This window comes from Centroberyx affinis, unplaced genomic scaffold (assembly GCF_046629955.1).
Source record: "Centroberyx affinis isolate AG114_WGS23_722 - 3 ecotype Tasmania unplaced genomic scaffold, CSIRO-AGI_Caff_v1 ptg004108l_1, whole genome shotgun sequence".
Taxonomy (NCBI): Eukaryota; Metazoa; Chordata; class Actinopteri; order Beryciformes; family Berycidae; genus Centroberyx; species Centroberyx affinis.
Genome location: NW_027281886.1, coordinates 4,409 through 29,584, shown reverse-complemented (window position 1 = coordinate 29,584; position 25,176 = coordinate 4,409). Strand labels below are relative to the sequence as shown.

The window sequence follows — 25,176 nt, the reverse complement described above, 5'->3', positions numbered from 1 at the left end:
AATAGCCGATGCAAAGAATGTGTTGCAGTGGCGTCAGCTAGCGTGCGACCTGGATATTAGCCGTGTTTTAAGTTATGCAGGCGTTAGCGGCGGGTTAAGCTCCGCGTTGCGTTCAGGCTCCTCGGGAAAGTTCTGGACAATGCGGGCAGCGGCAACAGAACGGCTGTAAACCCAGTGACCCCCACGAGCAAGCAGGGTATTCATGGTGTCAGATTTTCCTCAGTTGATTTCTTCATCTAAGCCCGAGAGATTTCCCAAACCTAACAAAAAAAAAAAAAGAGGAGATCTCCAGCGATGGGGGGTGGCTATACAGGGGCGGGACGGATGCCTGCATTCCAATTTTTATCACCAATTGTTGGAAGTTTTCAAGCCAAATCCTGGGAAACAATGCGAGCAGGTGCTGGGCAGGAGGGGCTGTAAATCTGGCCTGGCGAATTAAGCCATTGCCTTGGCATTGTTCTGGCCGGCCTCCTGGCTGCTCCTGCTGGGGGTGGGGGGTGGGGGGGGGGTTGTTGGGTGGGGTGGGGTGGGGTGGGGTGGAGCAGGGGTCTGCTGCACAGGGAGATCTAAATCTCCCATCATGGGGGCACTCTGCACATTTCACACATGTTCATCTAAGCTGCGCCCCCAGAGCTGCAGGGGCAGAGATGCGACACACACTCACACACACATACACACACACACACATACACACACACACACTTCCACACGTCACAGGCTGTGCAGGAGTGGGTGCTTGCTCCGTGACCACAAAGGCAAAAAAATATTAGCAGATGAAAGCAGTCAAGTGGCTGCCGCTGAGAAAAGGACAGCGGGGGTTTATATAATTCTCTCTGCAGCCATGGATTTGTTTCATACCCGCTTTTCTTGTCCAGCGGAACAACAGATTGACATCCAGTGAAAAAGATGATAAGAATAGGAATAAGTATTGAAGGTAGCCTGAGAAGAGAATATTATTTTTCCCCTCCTCAGAAAAGAATTTCATTAGCTTCTTTCTTTAACCTCAAACAAGGCCCCCGGATTGCCTTGCTCACCTCTAAAATAATCAACAGCAGATATAAAAGGTGCAGGATATGTGAGGATATGTTTCATCACCTTACATGGCAAAGCTGTGTTTCTCTTTAAAACCTCTGGTTTTGGGTTTCATTAGTTGACCCTCGACCTCATAAGAGATCAGGTGACCAGGGCACTGCTTTGGAATGTTCCCTCTTGACTCCTTTTCATTTTCCAATTTCAAAGCTCTCAACAGTTTGGATTCCTGTCACTTCACTTTACCCCCCTCCCCCCTCCAAAGCTTTCAGAGCAGCACATACTATGAGATGGCACAGAATTTGGTATTATCTTTTATATGCAGTAAAGATGCCCCCACAAGAATAGATAACGTAGAAAAGTAGAATGAATATAAGTCGATTGAATGATACACAAAAGGGTGTGTTTACTTTATTCAATGCAGCTTGTCAGAACTTTCAACACACACTTTGCTTTATTGAATGCAGCCTGTCAAAACTTTCACCACACATGTAAAGTCAGCTATTCAATCCATTATTTGGACTTCACAGTAATAGCTAATGACTGAGCCAGCGTTAGCTTTATATTTAGCATCCTGGATGTTCCTAGCCTCTAAACTCTATGAACTTGTGTTGTCATATTTTTATTTCATTTTAACTTTTAATTGCTTTTCTTTTGAATGTGATTCCCATTTTAATCAGTAGCTCATACATTTTACTATTCTTGTTTTTATGACTTACGACTTATGTAACGCACTTCACAAGTTCTGCTCTTAGATTGGTGCCGGAAAAATAAAGTCTATCATTATTAATCCTTGCAAGGACTGTAACTTCCTCTCAGTTGGAGTCTCTCCAGAGGAATGAGATTAAGTAACTTCAGTTCACCAGCATCAGGAGTTGGGGGAAGGTTCCCTGTGTACATTGAACTATTAAGAAAAGAACAAATCTTTCATTTTCATTCCTGGATCATTGGGTTAAAGGTGAAACACCATCTAAATGTGATATCTTAGGTTAAGATCATGCTGCACGTCAACCCTTATCTCGTTCCCGTCAGTGCAGCATCTGTCTTCTGTATGATCGATCTAGATCTATCAAAGCGATCTTATAGAAAATGTATTGAAGTACTTCCCCACTAATGGTAAGAGTCAAAACTGCACCCTAAAGAAAAATCCCCTTATGTTTTTTTTTTTTCCTGTGACCTTGGAAAGTTCAGTCTAGAGTTTTTGAACATGAACAGTCTTCAAAAGCTAGAGACAAGAGAGACAGATTCTAATCAGTCATGTCAACATCAGACATTTGGACCAAGTTCATTTGGGTGTAAAAGCTAAAACAGTCTATACATCCACAAAAGTCGGTCACCTGTCAAAAGTGCAACTCCATCTCTCGATGACAGAGATTTGAGAGACAGACAGCAGTTTACATTCACAAATACTGATCTTGATTGGCCTGTCCAAGATCACTGGACCATCAGTCTGTGCATTCTCGTTTTGGGGGGATTTTCCATTTCGGGTTAGGAAAAGAGGTCAGGGCAGCTGGTTCCTCATCAGCTTCAGGGAAACTTCACCTCAACAAGCAGGCGAAGTAACTGTTACTGCTGGCAAGTGGAGCGCGCTCTGCTGAGAGGCTGAGGAGCGCTCTGATTGGAGGCAGGCGATATCATATCATACTAAAATACCAACCGTATCACTCCACTTCCTCTCCGGAGAACAAAGTTATCGCCGAGCGTCATATCAGCGCGATGTTAAAGGCTGGTTGGAGGATGAATCAGAGCGCTTGTAAAGGTGTGCCACCTGCAAAACTTATCAATCTGGGGGGGGGGGGGTGGGGGCCAACCTTCTCACTGATCCAGCTGCCGTCAAGGCCTCTTTTCAGTCTCACCTTTCACATTTTTCTCTCCTATCAAGCGGAGCTAACCCTCACCCTCATCCTGTCCTCGCATTGAAAGGAGATTGCTCTCTTCTGGAGGAGACAGAAAGGGAGCAGGGAGAAGGAGCGGGAGAGAGAGAGAGAGAGAGAGAGAGAGAGAGAGAGAGAGAGAGAGAGAGGTGATGAGCAGCTTACCTCTAAGAGGGATTAGCCTTATTAAAATGAAATAGTCTAGTCCTGAGTGACAGAGCAATGGAGGTGGAGGGGGAGGAGAGAGAGAGAGGGGGTCGGGCGCGTTGTGTGAGGCCCGGCCCCCGGGGATCTGAAGCTGCCGCTCCTCTGTGTTCTCCTTCCCTTCCATTCTTCACTTTCACCTCTGGCTCTCTCCTCGTCGTCTTCTCTCTCTCTCCCTCCCTCTCTCTCTCTCTCCCCTCCGGCCCCCTTCTTCCCCTCTGGTCTGCTCTCTCATCATCACTGCAGATCCAGAGCAGGGCCCGGAGCAGGGGGATCTGTCAGCAGCGCGTCACAGATCTGCCCCTCGGCCCTCAGATGAGCTGCCAAGTACAGGGGCTGGCCCGTGGGGAACAAAAGCACCCCCCCCCCCAATCCTAAAAAACACATCAGAAAGACCGAGACTTAGGTAAAATGTGATTAATAGCCGTCCCTATTGAAGGGCGCTGCATGTATGGAATGTCTGTCCAGGGTCGGTCCCTAAAGGTTCCCAGCAATTACGGAGGCTTAGCTATCCCATGTTCATAGGAACTGCATGGCCTGTATGTATTGGAGGACATCAGTGTGAACCAACCTAAGCCTCCCTGGACATGGTCAGTGACAGATGTAGAGAGTTTGAGAGTTTTTCTTTCGTAATTATTACCAAATGAAATGTGTGTTAATCCTTGTAAGGAACATAGAGCCATGATCGGAGACAATTAGACGACGTGAAAAGGCTTCATACCATGTGCTTGTGATGCTGTCTGGCTCATGCTTCATACTTTTCAATAAAGTAAACCTTAAAGGAACAACTCCAAGTGTTTGGGAGATCGGTCCATTGGTCAACTTTCCTGTTAACTGATGAGAACATAGACACCAAAATCATCCATGTGTCACCAGCAGATCACTGGCTCTGGTGCTCCATGCTAACTCTTTAGCACACACTATGTTGAGTGATAGTAGGCGATAAGATGGTCTTAAATGATTTGTGCCCAAGTCTGGCAGTTTAGTGTAGGAAATTGATCAAACCTACTCAAAATATGATATAAAAACAACATAACTGTTTTGATCCAGCAGGGACTAGTTTCCCTGTTTCCATACTTTTTACAGCTAAAAATAACTTTGCACAGTGGATGAATACGTACTTGCTCACCTGAAATAGTTCCAAAAAGAAACTACAGCTACATCAACTGTATTGACTTGATGACATTTTGTTTAAAAAATATGAATCTGCAGGCCATATAATAAAAACCAGCAACAATGTTTTATTACTAAAAGGCCACGTGATTTTGGTGTCTGTGTTCTCATCACTTAACAGGTAAGTTGACCAATAGGCCAGTCTCACAAAAACTCATTCTGTTCCCTTAACCTTTATTGTCACTCTCCACACTACACTCTACTGAACTAACAGCAACAAAAAAAGAGTCTGAAACAAAGAAAGTGTGTTTGTGTGGGCAGACCTCTGCTTGAGTGGCTGCAGCACTGATACTGAATCAAAGGTCAGCAGAGGGAGAGTAAGGGAACAGAGGAGAGGAAGGAGGGGAGAAAAGGTCTGGTTTCACATGCAGGTGGCTGTCAAGGATGTTTACCCAAAGAGACCCGTATCTCTACTCCTCTCTCTCTCTCTCTCTCTCTCTCTCTCTCTCTCTCTCTCTCTCTCCCAAATTAGAAATGAACAAAAGTTCAGTTCAGTTCACTCAGACAGACAGTCTGATATCAAGTGGCGGCCCTGACTAACCAAGCAGGCTCCGTGTTATTATGTCTACCTCATGCTTCATATGGGATTTCACTCTGTTGCTTTCATTGGGAGTAGAAGAAGAGTTTTGCCTGTCAAATGCGAATGCTTCAGACAGTAATACAAGTTCTGAGTAAAGTGAAGTTCTGAAGTAGACACTTGTTAAATTTAAAGCCACCACCTGAACGTAAAGTGTAAAACTATAATCCAGATGTTCAAAGTTTGAAGAAAAAAAAAGTTTGCATTAAATATTTCAGTTTGAGAAAAGCTTAACCATTGAATCCTCTCTTGCATCTGAAATCAGACCTTGAGACTAACGGTGCCTGACAGACAGGAACATTATACCGTATGCACGTAAAATTATATACATCTTCAAATTGTCAATGAAAAAAAACTTGGCTCCATCCCCACATAAATTCCAGTCTGAATGTTCACTGACGTCAAGCGCAGGTAGAAAAAATGATTTAGTTTCTTCTTTCTCTTCACTTCAATGGGGGATATAAAACAGAGCCGCGGGGCCCCGGCTGCCACCGGTACATTCTGTACCCTAAAGCCTCTCCAGGCTCCTCATACCTGAACGTACAGTACTGACATCAAAAAAAGGCTGAAAACCATTTAGTGCTGAAAGGCCTCCGGTTGCTCCGACTTCTCATGCTAACTGCCAGAGATGTTTATCGCCTCAGCTGGAGCCTCTTAGGCGCAGTTTTCACGGTCCTGTTTGCAACCGATTCCAGGGTTCAGGTCGGGGGAAAATACTTCACATTCTGCTCAAATCACATCCAACCGCTTTTAATGGCCAGAGTCTGGTTTAATAGGCTACCTGTGGTACGCGTTACCTCTAAAAATAGGTTAATTGTACACATCCCACAACTGTTGCAGTGATGGTTTTGGAGGCCTCAGAGAAGAATGCAGATTTTACTGGACGGCTCAACGCAGCTGCATCCTGGGAATGTCCCTGAAGCTGTGCGCTGCGCTGGGAGATTCCCACAAGCCAGCAAGGGCAATTCCCCCGACTTATTTATCTATACTCTGCTGAGGCTGGGTTTCAGCTCTCCCACAGCAAAGGGAGATGAATCTGCAAAACAGGGTCCAGTTTCCTGAAAGCATGTCAGTAAGGTCGTCTTTTCCCATCGGTTTTCAGTCACACAAAGACGGTGTTTAGGATGCTTTGGGAAAGTGGGCCCACAGGATCAGTCAGACTTGAACAAGACTAACCGAACAGAATACCAGATGTGAGCAAATTTGTTAGAACTGTTTCTATAAATGAATTCCATGCTGCATTCCCTGTGCTCATCTGTTTACGCAGGAATTAAAAGATGCTGTGCCACTTACGGGCAGAAAATTGTATTTTTCGTGCCTGTGGCGGCACTGTTCTGCGCTGGATTGATTTTTCCTTGTTTAGACAGCCGCAAGAAGAACATACCATTTCAGTGTGGATGAAGCACTAGTTCAAGTGTGAGTTTTAATGAGCGTTTAATTGCTAGGTGTGAAGCTTTACTGTAGCTCTGGGTGATTCTGAGCATTCAAGGAAAAGATGTTTTTACTGAATTCTTTTGCAACTACAAAAAGTACTTAAGGTTCTTGTAAAAGTCCAACTTTTTTTCTTGTTTTTTGAGGTGCAGTTGACACCATTCATTGTTTGCAATCAAAATCATCATCATTGTGAAAAAACATGGCAGTGACTGTGAAATACATTTTAAGCTGAATGGCAATCCTACTGTGGCAGGTTCTCGCTGAAACCAAGAGCCAATGATGTCATTTCTATCACTGGCTCCATGGAAAACACAGAGTGAAACGAGCAGGAAGACACTGAGGCCACGTGTGAATGTGAAATAATATACTTTATTATGACCATACATTTCTCAGGATCAGTACAATGTCACTTTCTGTTTAGTGATGCTTTCCATGTGGCATTTTCTCTCCAAAGGACCGGACAGGACAGAAAGACGAACCGCCTGTGATACGACACAAACAGCGATGTGGGTGTACATTTATTCATGCTGCTATAAGACGCACAGAGAGGGAGGGAGGGAGAGAGAGGATGATAATAGAGAGAAGAATACATTGAGAGAGAAACAGGATGCTGTAAGCAGCCAGAGGTCCCACTTGTCTGGTTGTGGCCCAGTTCCAACACCGCATCCCTCTGGCCTCCTTCCCTTGAAGTAACCGACTGATTGAACATTATAGTATTGGTTCAGTCAGGCTTGCATGACTAACATCAGGCACATCTGAGGATGGATTTACACTTCTTTTGTTGCTGTGATGATTTTTGTTTCATGCCTGGACAAGACTGAAGAGATCGTGCCAACTGAGTGAAAAGAAATCCCACAGTGTGAAAGCAGCCATATGTATTTTAAACAAGGGAGGAGGGAAGAGTGTATTCTTTGAATATCAGAGCAGGAGCCTCATTTATGAAAACATCGCAGTCAAATTGGATCTTTGAAATCCGCCTCAACGTCGCTACTGATGAATCTTAAACTCGACGTGAAAACATTCCCAGGCAAAAACGAGCTTAAGAATGAACTTCAAAATTTCCCCCAAAAATGATCTAAATAAGATCAAGCTGAAGATTAAATTTGAAGTCGGTTTCTATAAATGAGGCCCTAGGTCTTTTTCTGTCCTGCCCTCCCAGTGACAGGGAGGACAGATGGTTTGAAAGAAACCCTGCTGAAACTCACTTCAGCGCGAATGACAGCTAGACTGTGAAGCAGGGCCGCGCACACATATTACAGAGGGATGGGTGGGTGGAGGGGGGGCTAAAGTAAAAAAAGAAAAAGAAAAGGGCACTTTCACACCATCTTACCAAGTCATTTAGCCTCATATTCAGTCTTAATGCCTTATTTTTTCTAAAAACAGGTGTCAGATTCTGCCAGTGGGGTGAGATAATTCCACTTTTTTCCAATGCAGTTTCACTTGGTTCAGCAAGTTTAGGAACAAGTAGAAAAGTGTTGAATCAAGTTGATTTGGATAGGAAACAAGTGAAATTATCTCACCCAATTGGAAGATTTGTTTTACCTTGTTTTAAGAAAAATGGGATTTTAAGACTTCATATGAGATTAGATGACTAGATGATATGGATATTTTCTGCATTGTTTGGATGGTTTGGGGATATCTGCCCATGTTTTAAGATTATGCTGAATATATATTTCTTTCATACAAAAAAAAAATACATGAATTAACACATTCTGCACCTGTGCACGATGGTGGTCTAGAGCCACAACATGACAAACTCTTGCGTACCGACAGTCAGAAACTGTCCCTATCGGATACTATAGGAGCTGCACCAAACTGAATCAGTGTCTGCCTCTTAGTCCTCTGGAGAAATGCTTGAACAATGCAGTCATCTGTCTACTGGAGCGACAGGGTGAACAAACGAGCATACATTACAAAATAGTCTCTATACACATAAATATCAAATACCAAGGCAGATGAGAAATAGTCTTGTTTATGTCAGTAAAGCTTTTTGACCATGCAACGTTCAGTACCTTAAAAAAAAAGAACAAACACCAAAATTATGAACACAGCTTAGTCCACCAGAGACAAAAAAAACGATGTCAAATATGTACACAATATAACAAAAATAACAATATCACTCTTTCGGCAAGAACACATTTTTATCATATATTTTACAGCTAAAGTTGTACCATTAGTCCAGCACATTAAGATGTGTACAGGTAGCTTGAAGGGAGGAAAGCGACTGTTACTACGAGTCAACACTACGAGGTCATCGGAAGTATTTAAATACGCCATCGAAACATAAGCTGTAAAAAATAATATACTCCGAATACATTTATATATATATACATATAGGTTAAATACTGATCATTCTGAATCCCTGGATTGCTGAAAACGTACTTTGTCTATTTAGGCAGCTAACTAAGTCACACTAACTCCAGTAACCGCTTCCACTGCTGCTCTGCAATTTGCGTTTCACATTTGGCTTTTTGTCTCTTTCACGGTTTCGCCAAAAGGTGGGGAGTCGGGAGAAGCGGAGAGGCGACTGAAATAGACATCGGTGGTTTTTAAGCCTCGTCACTTAATATGAACTGAATACGATGCCGGATGAAAACACATTCTTTTTACATGAATTGTTGCATCCATATCCGTTCATATTTAAAACACACCTGCATGGCCCTGTGCCTTAAGAAGAGGTTTCAGTGGGCTAGCTGACCGGTGGCTGTTACTCCCTACTTCAGCCCATGGCCAACGCATTACTGCATGTACTATCATGACAATCTACACTACTGCCTGCCTCATAAGTGCATTATTGTTGTACAACATTTAGTGTTTCGTACCTCAATAGAAAAGCTCTCTGCTGCCTTAAAGGGGAAATCCGCTCTAAAACAGGGTTTACATATGTTACTCCTATGACCTCGGGCTACCCCAGTCTAGATGAACATAACATGAAGTTTACAAGCTAGAAGCTAGAAGCTCTCCTGACAGCCTGTAATTGAGAGACAGATCCTGGAGTTTCCCCATTCACAGTGAATGAGAGACCAACGTTCTGGTAAATAACAGTAGGGGTAGACCGATACATCAGTTTTAAATATTGAATATCGGCCAATCATGTCGTCCACCGCCGATATGATGGAGGGTTCCTCCTTGACCACAGCTACAGAAAAAGTCTGTAAAAACCTGCATGAAAAAGTATTTTCTTCGCACATTTTATTCATTTAATTGTTCAATTATGTTTTATGTAAATTAATTCTTCATTTGAAGCCTAATGTATCCCAGAGTTTCCCCTGCCACTGAGTAGTTGTGGTGGAGAGCTTTAGAGTAATTTGGTCCAAATGCTTTTTCAGAGGCTTTTCTACCCAACAAGAATAAATTATGGGGAATACTTTAAATTTTTTTGCATGAAAATGGTCAAATTAAAAGATAGTGATTATCACTACACAATATCCTCTATCAACTTCGGTCTAAAGATATCAGTATCGGTATCAGCCCTGAAAAATCCATATCAGTCAAACCCTAAATAAAAGCTTATTACATACATAGCTTATTTAGATGTAAAATCAGCACTCTGTGTTTCTAAAATCCACAGAGTCAGTCTCCAATTCATTGTCAACGGAGCAGGTCCAGGATTTGACTCTTCATAGCATCAGAGATTCGAGGCTGGACTGTCTGAACTGTCTTGAGATCATAGGAGGAACACACATGCATTATGTCTCAGGGTGCATTTTCCCCTCGAAGTACCACCTTCACACAATTAAGGCACCTTTTACACCCCTGGGGGTCAATGGGTTCTTCTAATAAGAAGAGAAGCAACAATAACAACATGGAACACAGAACCGGACCGTTAACAGACCAACAACAACAACAACAACAACATAAAGTAAGACAGTCGACAAAATCAAAAGGAAAACACTGCGGAATGTCTATGGGTAAGGTACAAAATGACACCGACACAAACGCCAGAAGTGCCCCGTTACATTTTCTTCTCATCTCATCCACTAAATTTATACAGGAGTACGCAGCACCGCATGCCACGTTGCCATGGTGCCATTGGAGGATCTCCATGGAAACGCTGTGGCTGTATCCTGAAGCACCTTGATTGGTAAAGTCAGTCTGTCTTTCCCCCTCTTACTGGGTTTTGTGTGTGTATGTGAGTGAATACGCGTGTGAGAGCGTGGTATGAGTCAATATCCGACGTTGAGCTTGTTCTTGTTGAGCTCCCTCTCCAGGTTTCCTATCAGAGTGTCTATGCTCTCCTGCAGGTCTCTCAGGTTCACCCTGTTACTGAGCACCGGGCTAATGTCCTGGATCTTCATGTAGGCCTGGTAGGTGTGCTCTTTGGGGAGCCGCGGGGGCAGGATGTGCTCGCACACCCTCTCCTCCTCCTCTGACGGCTGACCGGTGCCTGAGCCGTCGCTCTCTCCCCGCTCCTCCTCACACTCATCCTCCTCTTCTTCCTGCTCTTCCTCACCCTCCTTCACCTCCTCCTCCACCGCCGCTTCCTCTCCCGGAGGTCGCTCCTGCTCGGCGGGAGCTGACGCAGGGGCCGGGACCTCCTCCTGTCCTTTATCTTGTCCTTTATCCGCTCCTTTCCACTCCCGCCCTGCGTCCTCCGCCCTCTCCTGCTCCTCCTCGGTCGCCTCCGTGTCCTCGGAGGGCACGTCGTCGTAGTCCGCCTCCTCTCTGCTGGGAGGCGGCAGCAGCAGCAGCTCGGGTGGGAAGTAGTTCTCTCCGCACCGGCTCCAGTCGCCCGCGTAGCGGTTGCTGGGGCTGTCCAGGCGCCCCGGCTTGGGCCTCAGGACGCCCGCCATCTCCGCGTCAGTCAGGTTCAGCACCTGCGGCCGCTCTTTTCTCCGCCGCAGAGGGGGCACCGACAGCAGGTCGGCCGAGGCCACGGGGGTGGGGGAGGAGGACTTGCCGTGTGGGTCCACAACTGGAAGAGCAGACAGACAGAGAGACAGACAGGGACAGAGAGGGACGGTGAATCAGAGGTAAACAAGCTATTTTGACTTGCAACTAAAAGTCCTTTGGTGACTTTATGAACAAATTGACATTTTAAAACATGCCTTGAAAACAAGCCTTCGGAAACACAGCTGATTCCTGCCATTTGAAAAAGTGCACAGGTGTTATCAATCCTCCCTTGACTCTCTGTCTACACCGATGAACTTCATTTTGATTGATACTTTGATTGGGTGCTAATTATTGTGAAATGACCCCCTTTCAGGGCAGCATAGAAATCTCAATGATTTAATTAACAATTAAAACAACTACTGCTTGTCCAGTTCAATTGGGAAGTTTCCAACTCTCCCCAAAAATACAGACAAAATAATCCAAATATGAACACTGTAACACAATGGGCAGTCAATTCCCAAGTGGGAATTCATACAGAAACCCATGCCATGCTGAAAACACACACACACATGCTGAAGTCACACCACCACCACACTCTCCTCTAACCTCTGTGACTTTAATGTGCTGTCTTTGTTTATTATACAGTACATTTAATACTGTGTTTTATTAAGTGTTGATTAAACCACACAGAGATTAACTAAAGTGGAGCCCTGTCTGGACAAGAAAAGGATAGTGGCAGTAAGTCTGACTGTGCTATGAAGAGGAACAGTGAGCACTCCAACACAACCGGCACAGTCCAGTTACCTGTCTCTCTCTCTCATTTCTCTCTCTGTGTACCTATACTTGTCCACACCGCTAGCTCTCCCTTACTGGATTGGGAGGGAACAAAAAAAGTATTAACAGTTAGGACATTTCCAATATTATAATTCCAATATATAAAGGGGAAGGCTACAGAATAAAAAGATAATTCCTGTTTTTTTTCCTGTCATAGATGGTTTCTTGACCTGACAGTTTCAACACTTTCACTCATTCAAGATGATTCACATGACATGACCAAGAATTGTGAAACCCGCTGCCCCTATTGCTGCTATTCATTAACATTAGGAATGGCTGCATACTGCTGATATGTGTGTGTGTGTGCGGTGATTCCTCCTTCCTTCCTACCCCGAGGCTACAGACTCATCTAATTATCACCTAAAACAAACAGGAATTATCCTTTAAGAGACAGCGTGTTATTTCATTTCACCAGACATGATTCAGTGCTGAGACAAAAAGGTATTAGGCTGACACTGTGGTTTTGGCATTGTAATGGAAAGTGGAAGCGGCTGCCCCTTTATTATCCTTGCATTGCACTTGTACAGTGACATCCTCAGAGGGAAAGGTTAAATATTGTACCTTCTGTTATCGGGACAAAAGGCACAATGTATTGTTTTTCTGAAAGTGTGTGGGGTTAGAAAGGGGAAGTCACATAGCACTGCTGGTGGATTTAACAGTGTTATGCCTGACTGCCGGTTGAAAATACCAAGGGTCTCACACATACACACACACACACACACACACACACGCACACCTCTCCTCTTTCTCTTCCCCTACTGTACACTCTGCCATGGCATGATCTCTCCCTGACCACCTGCTCACATGCGTACACACACACACACACAGTTGGCAAAGCGCATGGTTCCCACCGAGAATTCACACAAAAAATGTCCACACATGATGCCTCCTCATGAAATTCGTCAAATACCATGAGGCGATAGTCACACAAATACACACACGTCATGCGCTCTCACACACACTGCGTAGTGTAAACTCCTTGCCCTTGCAGAAAGCACAGCGTGTACAGATAGTCTCGTGCTCGCTCAAAGACACAGGACACACACACTCGACAACAATGGCGTGAAGGGTTGGGTATGCGAGTGGGGTGTGAAGAGGCGGCTGAAAATATCCCGTAATGGTTGCGAAATGCTAGGGTGAAGCTTCGCGGGCCGAGGGCTAAGGTTAGGCCTGGAATGTCTTTAATTATAGTCCAGCCGTCCTACACCGGGAGTCGGGGAAGTGGACAGAAAGGAGATAGTCACTGGGGGGCGTAAACACCGGCTTCAGACTTGGACCGAGAGCTCGGTCAAGGTTAGAATTTCTCACCAGACCGGGTCATTACAGCCGGCAGCCGGGTGACACAGGCTGTAGTCACTCCCTGTCTTCGATTAAAGACTGAACACACACACACACTTCTTCAGACTACACCTCGCCCTCATCCCCCCCAAACCTCCACCTGCATGTACAACTATCTTTCCTCTCAGTTACATCGTCTAAAAGACCCTAAACCTAACCCTTCTTCCTTTTTGAGCATTTTACTGCCATTCCTTTGCAATTCCACTTGCTCATTCCTAGGCTACCTGCAATTATGGGATTCACATATGCTGACTTATTCAACTGCTGCACTTATTGTAAGTTGCTCTGTGTGTCCCTTCCCCCCCGCCGTAAAGGCAAAGGCAAGGCAAACTTTAAACAAGGGTGGAGGGTGCCACTTCCGTGATTTACAGAGAACTGGTTGAATTGTGGCGTTGGAGGATGCAGTTAAATTTAGAGGCAAGGCCAGACACCTACACTTATGGTTGCATTACAGAGTCCATTCTTCTTAAGACATCGATCAACAGATCCAGTTTAAGTAGTTGGATACACAGAATAGTTGTGATCATCTGAACCGTGTTTATGTGAACCTTTCAGGGATAAAGGTTGTTCAACATGATGCTAAGAACTCTTGACGTTCTGGAGCAAAGATTTTTCAAAATACTACATGCATACGCATTTTGAAAAATGTCTGTCAACTAGAAAAAACTCCAAACAAACAGAGACAAAATCAAGAGAATATCGCTGCTGTCTCAAAACCTCATACCTCCAAAACTTAGGAATTCATTAACAGTCCTATTTTTACATTGAGGACCATGCATTTTTTAAATCGCATATTGGGTGTTAGGGTTATATAATGTTCTTGACCCACAGAGGAGCATGTACTCCTTCAATTCAAGTCAGGACAGGAAAATCACCAACTAACCCTAACAAGGTTTTGACATGATAGCAGTGAAGTATTTTCATATGGTCCTATCCTTACAATCTGCCTGTAAACAGGGTCAAACCGGTCAATTTGGAAGTGTAACACTTTGGTTAAACCCGTTTCTACAGTACCCCAGACCTCAACTGCAGCACAACATCCACTAGCATACATTCTGACAGTCAGATTTTTACTCAGAGGGTGATTGGAGAGGAGATGAACACAAACTAAAACAAATTCAACCGCTAAAGTAAAGAAAATTAAAATGTCAATTTAGTTGCCAAAACCTCCACAAATGCTACAGTGCCTGTACTCATTTTCATCATTCTACTATCCCTCCTGAATAATCCTTGGGTTCTGCCTCGTCTCACATAGAGCAGACAGCTGCAGCCTGCGGAGAACAGTTGGACTGGGAGACAGATGAGTGTGGAGGGCGGCTGGTATTGGATGTCTGTCCTTGAGTTGGTGATTTATCTGAACACAGGGGGGCCACGCCTCGAAAGTTTGGTTTCCAGCGGGGCTTAGTGGCTCGGCCCTGATTGGCCCCGCTCTCCGCCGCCTGTCATGATGAAGCGCTCTGCGGAGGGTTTCGTCTCCGAGGAGCCGACAGATGGTGGCCAATGGCTATCTGCTGCGCCCGTGCCAGTGGTGGGTAACCTCAAGGATCAAAGCGGCCCCGCCCTTTTACAGTTGTGTGTGCAGCTGAACCGCAGGAGCTGGTATTAATTTGCACAGACGTACCAACATGAATAAGCTGATTGTAAATAAGAATCTGTTTTAAGTCGACGTACCTGGTAGAACTGTATAAAACATGGCAATGTGGTGTCTGAAAACAGCTACATTTAGCCAATAACGCAAAAGGAAAGAGAGAGAAAAGATGAGTCACCTGGCCAGAGCTGCAGCAGGTAGTGCAGGACCTCGATGTGCTTTTTGAAGTGCAGGGCGCTGGCCAGCTCCTCGGAGTCAATGAAGACCCGGTTGGTGTGGCAGGACGCCTCCTGCCGCTGGCTGAGCAGCACCGGGCCGAAACACACCGCCAGGTTCTGACACGTCATCTTGTTCACTTCCTGGTGGGATGCCACCAGCTTCAAGTGGTCCAGGAGCTTCCGCAGTGTCACCTGAAGCACACGCACACACACACACAAGTACGCAAACACACAGACATGTTATTATTTATGATTAGTAGTTGGAGCAGGAGCATTGGCAGCAGCGCTACACTGCAAAAAAAAAATCTGCCTTAACCAGCCATTTAGTGCAGTATTGAGTCTTGAAATCTTATTTTTCAATTTGGTGAGATAATTTAGCAGAACATTTCACCTGTTTCAATGAAAACAGAGTCAATACTAGACCAAATGCCTTGTGAGATGGACACACCTAACAGCATTACTTTTAACATGTTTATAATCCTCAAAATACACTCAAGTTTGATTTTCAACATTGCATCAAATCGATAAAAACACCTGTGTGGTAAGTGGTTAAACATATACATTTAAAATATAAATTTGCCCTTACAGTTTCTAACATTCCATGCTATCTCGCTAAATTAAAGCCAAATTTAAGGTTGTGGGCGTCCATGTTTCTTCCCTGGTTTTTCTGAGCTGGACCACTGGTTGTAATTCCGACCTATCGGCTGGGAATTTCCAACTTCCCACTTGGAATGGAATGTAGCATTAATGGCTACTAGTGGTAGTACTAGCAGTTGTAATAGTAGTGATTTGTAGTATTATCTATCATGATCCTCATTATCACCACCACCATCACTACCATTCTCATCAGGATGAATGTATGTCCTCCTCACCCTCTCCACCTCCGGCAGGTTGTCCAGCAGGCTGACAGTATGCTCTGAGTCGGCCTGGTCGTTCTCGCAGCCCGCCGGTCCCATCCGCAGAGGCCTCCTGGCCATGGACTCCAACACCGCCTCGTACAGCTGCTTGGTGATCAGAGGGTAGGGCAGCTCTCGCAGGTAGTCCTTCAACACCCCTGGGGAGGGACAGACACAATATGGAAAACAGAGGGAGAAAGAAACAAAGAGAGCATGAGAAACACTTCAAACAACTGAGTATCACGATCATGCCAATTCAGAGCGTGGTGACAGCGACTGGATGCTAATTCAGCGGAGACACATTTTCATCAACAGACAATGAATAGCCCCATAATACAGGGCTTTGCACCCAGCCGAGGGTCACTCGATTTTCCCACGGATAAGCAAAGAAACACCTCTTATCCTTCACACGGGCGGCTTAAACACCTGACAAATCGCTAACAATATAATCTTTATGAAGCGTCGTTATTGAGAAATCAAAAGCTTTTCTTTTCCCCCTCTTTTAGACGACTGGACCTGGCGCACTCTGTTGGCTGCCAAACGAGGTCCCATTGTTGCCGTGGGTTTTTTTGTGGCGTCTGGTGAGATGCCTGATTGGAGTCGGGCGTGACACTGCAGCCAACAGTGTTGGGGGCCTGGTTTCTGTGACGGCGCATTCACACCTGTGACTTCAGCCTCCCGTGGCCCAGACAAAAGCAACGGGCAAACATGAAACCCACGCTGTCTGTCTCCACTAAGCCCCTGAAATATCACTGGCATGGCTTTTCATCAAAGGCGGAGGAAAAAAAATGAACAAATAAGGGAATAAAAAAAAAAAAGGCTCTTGGCAGCGTGACAGATCTTTGCGGTGGATTTCTGTTCCCTTTTCCCTCTGCATGAAGCTGGATCGGTTTTCAGAGAAGGCTGGGGGCTAATATTATAATAATAGGCAATATTGGTTATGTTCAAAAGTAATGCACACTGCCTTTAAGACATGCAAACAATATGTTTGTCTATGGAGGGTAATAAGAGTAATCATTTTATATTACTTACAAGTTGCTTTCAGTACCATGTTCAAATGACATCTAAATAAAGTATGCTGGTCATCCATCAATTTAGAAATGCAGAGGACACATGACCAAAATAATTTTCTTTCCCCACCTCAAGAAAAGTTTAATCAGAGACTTTATGGCTTCCAATTTACAACAGAAAATGAGCTAAAAGGTAATAGCTCTGCTATTGAAATAAGAGGTATATAACGTTATGCTAGAAATGCAATTCTGCATTGAACAGGATGTAAGCTATGTGAAGACCTGTTCCTGTGGTAGGATCAGACCCCCAAACCCCTCACACCCTTGAAGCCCTTACATGCATCTATTTCTAGAGGGATGGGAAAACTGTAACAAGGTAAACACAGGGAAAATCACTTTGCACCAAGAAGCTAAAACCAATTTTGCCACATAATTACACTAGTTCTGCAGAAAAACAGGTAGAAGGACATACGTATCTACTGTATGTGAACTACCATCCTATTGGTCCAAATTTAGGAAGCAGTCAGACAATCCCTAGAGCTTTTGAAACAGATCCTGATTAGGACGCTGTAAATAGGAGCTCCTGCTTAATCACTTTTACATCGCTGAGATGCGCACCCCCCACCCAGGTGTTTTCTACTTAGCCTCTCGCCTGCTATTTACAGCAAACTACAATACGATTCGGTGTAATTCCACTGACATCCCCTTAGGCCTAGTAAAGAGGACTGAGGGCACAACTTAACATGCTCACTTTTTAATCCCACTAAGTCCCCTCTCCCCTCTTTAAGGGAGTCTGAGGCTTAACGCTTCTCAGTCTATTCCGCACTGGCATTATACGCCCCGTGCCCATTCATCTAGGGAGGACAAAGAGAAGTTTTGATATTAAACTTGAGATTTCAGCACTTCTAGGTGTTGAAACACTCAACTTTCATGTCTTTGCAACAACTAGGCAAGAGGCTTTGAATGTAGGATTGGATGGTAATGTTGAAAGAAGCATCTGAAGTCAGTTCACTGATACTCTATTAAGTCTCAGATTAGCATTAGGTTCAGTTGAATATTCCCACATTGGCTTTCAGCATGAGTTACAAGAGGATCATGTAATGTAGAGCTAAACTATTACATTTAATTTATTTGAAACTTTATAGTAAATTGTGTTAAACCACACATCAGAATAATGCTATAATAAAGGTAAAAGGTAAAATCATTAAAGCTCAGAAATCCTTTGAATGGTTAAGTCATCAGTATTAACTTTCAATAGGTTCCTGTTCTTTCTTTTCCAGTGTCAAAAGGTATTTCCTTGACCTATATACAGTGTCATAAAAGTCGTGACAGCATCCCCCTTAACGGAGCAAACAGCGACTCTGTTTTTCTGCTCAGCGCTTTGAACCCCCTCCCTCATAGCCCTCCTCCTGTACTCGAGATTCAACACGCCTCGACAGAGCAACTCACAGCAGAGAGAGTGAGGGGGGGTGCATTCCTGAGGCAGGTAGTTGTGGCTCTGAAGAAAAAACAAAAAAAATACAGCACGTCTGTCTACTGTGTCAGCAAGATTTGAAATAAAACAAGTGTTAGTGGTATAAACTGAGTGTTTATCTGCTAATTTGCAATGCAAATTGGACCAAAATGCCCCTAAATCAGATCAAGAGGGCAAAAAACTGAAAAAAGTTAATTTCTTACTCTGGTTTGCAGTGACATCTCTTATGAATAAGAGATGTTTGTTTAGTTTGGCTGGAGGCAGCACAACCACAACCCCTATGCAGTGGAGCTGGGGGGGAGAGCAGATGGTGGTTCTGGGGAAATTACAGACCAACAAAGTTACAGTACAATGTTTCCTTTTTTATTCTGATTCTGATTCTTGAACGCATCTGTTATGCATTCATCTTGAAAGGGTTCGGTATGAAATTTGGTATGAGCAGATTGCGATAAGGACCGATAAACGCGAGATACATTTTTCAAAGGAAACTGCTCTGAATGCTTCCCTAGACATGCTGATTTACAAAGCAGATTAAACAGAACTGCTTTGTGAACATCCTCAGGCTTCCCATTGTCAATCTGTACTGAGACTTTGCTGAGATAATTATAATCAGCTTGTTTCATCGCTGAAAAACAGATTGCCTGGAAGCAAAATGAGCCGTGTGTTTTTATCCTTATCTCAGCAAAGCAAAGTTTTTTTTGGTTCAGCCGCTGTGCAAATAAAATGCCAAGAGGTACCACTTGAATTGGTTTTTTTTTCGAAATGGAAACTCAAGCATGGTAGACCCTATGACCTTGCCTTTAAGTGCTGTGAGGCACAAAAAAACAGCAGGATTGTTTTCACTGCTTTATGAAACAACACAACCTAATCATACTTACATATACAACCTCACACGCAATGCATGAAAACATCACATACATGTATAGGCTCTTTCTATTTCCATGTTTTTCTAAAAAACTCTGCAACTGCTGGCGTGAGTGTGAGAGTGTGTGTGTGTGTGTGTGTGTGTGTGTGTTTTGCTCTAAAGTGAGGAGAATACAGCCATTGAGGTAAATCATTAGCCTGCTATGAGTCAGCGCCTGTGTTTACTTTAGTGTCTTAACCCCTGTTGGTGCCTGAACCACACACACACACACACACACTCATAATAACACATGCACACGCACACACACACACATGCACGCACACACGCGCTTACTGAAACACGTACGCTACATGCACACACACTAATTCACTAAAGCACGCACACGACCACACACACACACACACACACACAAGGTCATGGGCTCAGGGGTGAACAGGTGGGCTTCCTCTGCAGGTGCTCCACTTATTTTCACTGCCAAGCTGACAGCAAACACACGCTGAGTGTCTGCTCGCTCACATTCAAACTGTTGGGATGTGGCTTTTCACCAGCAGAAATGTGCACTATATTTCCATTTACACATTTGGCTGACGCTCATGTGCAGAGAGACTTACAAGTGCCAGCAGTAGACTGCATCCTGTAATTGCAAGCGGCATAACAATAAAAATCAAACCACAATACAATGCTGAAACAGAACCATCCATAATTTAGGGAGTAAAACTACTGATGATAGCAACTCATACATAATGCACACACCATTTTGCTGTAACTGTATTTTTCCTATACAAAGTAGACCACTTCTATGTTCCAAATGTGCCACCAAACACTACAAGGCACACAATGCAATGGGGCACGGCTCTACCTTTGACCTCTTGTTCACACAAAGCGGCAGGTCACTCCTCTTGTCAGCGCTGCAGTCAATGCCTCGCCCAGAGAACAAATGGGGGTTTGTTCTCCCCTCTCCTCCAGCACCACCCACCCACCCATCCACCCACACACCCACCCACCCACACTCTCTCCCCCCCCCCCCCCTCCCTTCCGTCCTGCACGCCCCCAGAGCGCTAGGGGGGGCCAGAGGGGATGTGTGGCGCTGCCTCGTCCGGTGGCATGGTGTAGCCTCGCAACAGTGGTTTCTTCCCACTTTTCCGGAGCCACAAAACCCCCAAAACAGTTGGAAAGCTCTCTTGCCATGTGTGGATTCATCAGAAACAGGCCTGCGACCCACTTTTGATTCGCGAGCCACAGTTTAGGAAACGCTGTTCTGACACCCACACAGACCCTGGAGCTCTTTGTACAGAGGCTGCTTGCTTCCCTAGCCGGCCCAGGGTTCAGCTAATCCCCCATGCGTGAGCCAAATACCATCTGTGTTTGTTCGGCAACAAAGGGGGCACTTGTTAATGACTTTCCATGTCTTCACTGGGGCAAGGCTGCAACGCACAGCCGAGGGGGGGGAAGGAGCGAAGTGGGGAACAAGGCTGTGGAAAAGACGAGTCAGCGAGGCAAGTTACAGACCGCAAACTAAGATCAATAACTGTGCTGGGCGCTCTCGAACTTCATCAGCTAACTGGGCTAGGGGCACACTGGCTTCCTTTCATCCTCAGAGGGCGCACATCTGAACCGCTTTCCCATCAAGCCTGCTCTGTTCCATTTGGAAAACATTAGATGCCTTGTTTCCACAAAAATGCCAAACAGGTTGAGCTGGGGCTTAATCATTAATGTCACTCAACTGTCCTCCGAAACCAAACATGTAAACTGATTCATACGGTTTTTGACAACCTGGATTATCTATAAGGAGGAGTACATTTGAAAATATATACAGTAGTGCTTTCAAGACTGTGCTGTAAACACTTTGAGCTTTCCCTGGCTCTGCTGAGCCCCACTTGGCCCTGCTGTGTGTGTGTGTGTGTGTGTGTGTGTGTGTGTGTGTGAGAGGGGGGGGGGGGGGGGGGGGGGGGCTGAAGACACTGTTGCTTGTTGTTGTGCTGCTGATCTCCTGCCAAACAGGTCTATAAGACTCTAATGCCCGACCTTTGTTACCAAGTAGAACTACTTACTGAAGCCTTCCTTATCAGGTACAACTACATCAACTTATTTATGAAGTGTATTTTTCTCTCTATTACAGCGACAGAGGGCGAGAGACACCACAACCAGGATTCAATTACAACTCCATAACAATGCAACCAATCAAGAAAGTATTCTAAATATTTTAAATTTTTTAAATTAGAAGAGCTATTTTGGCCATTTTAAGATTCTTGCATTTAATCTATAATGAAATAGTTGAGAATAAATGCACCTAACAAATACAATAGTATAAAACAAATACACAGTTCAAACAAATTGAAATGAGTGAATTGACCCTGACCCTAGTGTCTGCCACTGCACAACTGTCAACAGGTGATGGAGGTTAGAGAGATCTGAAACCCTTCGGTCCCCCTCCGCCTCCACATCACATACAGAGCAGGGGTAACTACTGAACTACAAAATGCTGAGGGAAGATCATGGTGCTTGTCTTTATTTTTCAGAGCATGCCGGTCAAGTTGATAACACCTTTTTGGTTCCTTTGAGTGGATTGTGATTTGAAACAAAGGATTGTGATTTGAAACAAAGGAGGGCCACGCACTGAGCGTGTTTTGCAAGCTTTGGATTGAACTCTGACCCCTGGATAATCCCTTTCACTACCTCTGCTTTTAAATTAGCAGTGTGACACGGCAGCCCTCTGAGCTCATCCGTTTTGCCTGCTTATTAGCCTCTCTGCCTCTGCTCTGACTCCACTCCACACTACAAAAACATCTTAACATGTAATTTAATCCTATATTTAGTCTTGATTATTTTCTTTTAAACAATACATAATTCAAAACAAGAGAAACAAGAGGAGTGATCGGTCATATTTCAAAATATTGTCAAGAAAATTCTTGGAACAAGTGAAATTAGGTCAATCAATTGGCAGTTGCTTTTCAACTGTTTCCAAAAAGAAGGTTTTAAGACTAAATCCATGATTATATCCTATTTGGAGATGATCATTTTTTGCAGTGCACACCCCAAACCCCTCATCTGCCAGTCCAGCCTGGGCTCAGCCACCCTTCCCCCTCTCTGTCCCCTTCCACTCACTCAGGCCCATCTGCAACACCCACTCGCTCGGCAGAGCAAATTTAGACAGCAAGCAAAAACCAACAATCCACGCCGGTGCAGGCCCTTTTTTTCTAACCCGCTCAACTGTTAACTGTGTTCTTTGCCCTGCCATGCAAATGCATGCGGATCAAAGCGGGCATGATAGGAGGACGCCTATACGGGGCCTCTTCCCAAAACCAACAGCAGCTCCCACAATGCCCAGGGGCTTCCATGGTCTTCCTCTTTTTGTGGGAGAAAAAAAAATCATGACCAAGTCATTTTGTCCACCTTTTGCCCCCCCCTGGTCTCTGTCCCAGTGTTGGAATCATTACTCAATCCAATGACACAGCTGTTTTTGTAAGCTGAAGAATATGTGAGATATGCAGGAACTCAGTCTAAAATGCCTGGCAGATATTAATCAGCACATCAAGCCCTTGCAACAAAAACAGCACCTGACTTTAAAGAAATAAAAATCTATTCTGTTTAACTATTCTTGAGTTGGTGGTGCTGTCATATAAATGAGTGCTGGTTCTTGAGTGTGGACAGAGCAAAGGGAAAGTTCATCACAGCTGCCACAGCTGTATGTTCAGTGAGAGTGATGTCTTGATGTCTTCACTGAGGTCCTGCACATGGCACCCTGCACCAGGTAAATGACATTTCAAGAATGTTGATTTGAACAGGCTGTCCTTTCAGAAAATGTTGGAATCCGCCACACTATTTTCATTTCAATATCAAAGCAGCAGAGCAGAGAGAAACCGCAACACACAAGAATTTTACTAGCGTGCAATTCCTGATTTTAAATGAAGGGACATGGCAGCAGGAACGCTGCTTTTGGGACAACCAAGCATGTAGTTTCACAGTAGAGCGCACACCCATAAAAAAGGTGCAAACCAACGGTCCAAAGTCAAAATAAGTAATCATGAAGGTTGCACATTTCTCTCCATATGAAAATATTTATTTTAGATCACCAACATGTTTCGGCATTATGCCTTCTTCAGGGTGTCAACAAATCAACCAAGCATGTAACCAGAGTGCAGATGACAGCAGGAATACTGCAAGCTTTCCTTTTAGTGTTCTTCACACCTTCATAGTCACTATCATCAGGCTGAGTTGTTTACTTTTGGATAAAAAAACCCTCCATCTTAACTATCTAGGAGGGACAGTAGAGAGCATGTCTCAACCAGCGACCTGGAGGAGAAAGAATGACCTGAATGTACAGCATGGCAGGGTTTGTGTGTATTTGTGTGTGTGTATGTGTGTGTGTGGGCCTTTCCCTCAGGCCCCGGCCCATACTGGCATGTTGACTGCTGGAATGCTTTTACTACAAACAGCAGACACACACACACACACACATGCATGTGCTGACCTATCTGCAGAGGACATATAAAGAGGAGTAGCCTGCATTATACAGACACACTGGTTCAGGCATGTCTACTGGGGCAAGTGAGCATTTCATTCATTTCAGTGGATCAATAAATCCAAAACACCATCTAAGCAATTCCCCATTTGTGCTGTTGTTATTGTGGATTTCTCTCTCATTTGACTTTTATTCACTGTAAGTCATTCTGAGTAAGAGCCGCCTCAGCTAGATGCCTAAAATGTCTTACAAACATACAAAAGGTGTTGGATAAGATACTGAGGTTAACGTAAGATGATCGCTGATTCACTGCGCAGAATATTATTAACACTTTCCTCCTATTGAGTTGTGCCTCCTACCGCACATATCATCTAATTTATCTCAAAACTTAAAAATCCTTCTTTAGCCTGTCTCCTCTGCTTCATCTACTCCTCTCCTTCATGATACAAGTTGATATAACAGGTCAAATCAAAGGGATCATAGCTTTCACCTGGGATCACCTGCTCAGCCTGTGTCACGGAAAGAACAAGCGCTGCTAATGTTTTGTATACTCATTGTTTGTATTATGTAATATCCTAATGTAATAGGGGCGAAAGGGTAGTCTGCCGGTCAGAGAGTATCCTGTCATCAGAAGGTCACCAGGTTGATCTCCTGTGTCCGTCCCAGTCAAAGTGTCTTTGAACAAGACACCGAGGTCCTACCCTGCACTGTGAAACACAGCATACTGTCGCTGTCGTGTGAGAACTACTTAAATTGAAAGATTATATGCTCCTCTATGGATTGAGAACGTTCTATCACTTGTGGTTTTATGCAACATTTTCAAAAAACAATTGGATAAACTTTAAATTGCATGGCTGTCTACCTAAAAACAAGGGCGATTTTCTTAGTTCCTGAAAAGATGATTTTGGAGATTTCCACCTGATGATTTCAAAGTACCAAAAATTCCGAATTACATTGAGTGTGTGTGTGTGTGTGTGTGTGTGTGTGTGTGTGTGTGGTGATCCAGCGCTTTGAGCTCTTGGTCAGTTTACCTGTGATGACGTTGATGTCGGGGTAGGTGTTTTCACACAGCTCCATGGCATAGCTGTCTCTCTCAAACGCCTCACGTAGCTCCTTTTTTACTGCTGCAGAACCACACAGACGGTAGAGACCGACCACCTGGAGACACATGCACACACACACACAAGTAGGTCAAATAAACACGCATGGCCAAGGAGTCAAACAGTCGACGGAGAGGCGGACATTTTTACACCCCTATCGATCAACTTCTACCTCCATCCAAACAACGCTGTGCTGGAAGGAAGCCAAAACTACTGCCAAAGTGAAACCCACATGCCTCAAAACTCACGTGTCTATTGTTTCTCTAC

General features: G+C 44.4%; 1 protein-coding gene across 1 annotated transcript; it reads right to left on the bottom strand.

Annotated features, from left to right (window-relative positions):
- Nucleotides 1–6,651: 6,651 nt before the first annotated feature.
- On the bottom strand, nt 6,652–24,965 carry syde2 (synapse defective 1, Rho GTPase, homolog 2 (C. elegans)). The gene is made up of 4 exons (XM_071542457.1): nt 24,841–24,965; nt 15,975–16,156; nt 15,063–15,294; nt 6,652–11,206 (listed from the first exon to the last, which is right to left on the bottom strand). Exons 1-4 carry the CDS (start codon nt 24,884–24,886, stop codon nt 10,458–10,460), a joined length of 1,209 nt encoding a protein of 402 aa, XP_071398558.1. The 5' UTR covers nt 24,887–24,965; the 3' UTR covers nt 6,652–10,457.
- Between the last annotated feature and the right edge of the window lie 211 nt (nt 24,966–25,176).

Coding starts and splice junctions, on each gene's coding strand:
- syde2 (XM_071542457.1), bottom strand. CDS start 24,886: ATGGAGCTGTGTGAAAACACCTACCCCGACATCAACGTCATCACAG. Junction 16,157..24,840: donor CGACATCAACGTCATCACAG/GTAAACTGACCA, acceptor GTCCCTCCCCAG/GGGTGTTGAAGGACTACCTG. Junction 15,295..15,974: donor ACCTGCCGGAGGTGGAGAGG/GTGAGGAGGACA, acceptor CGTGTGCTTCAG/GTGACACTGCGGAAGCTCCT.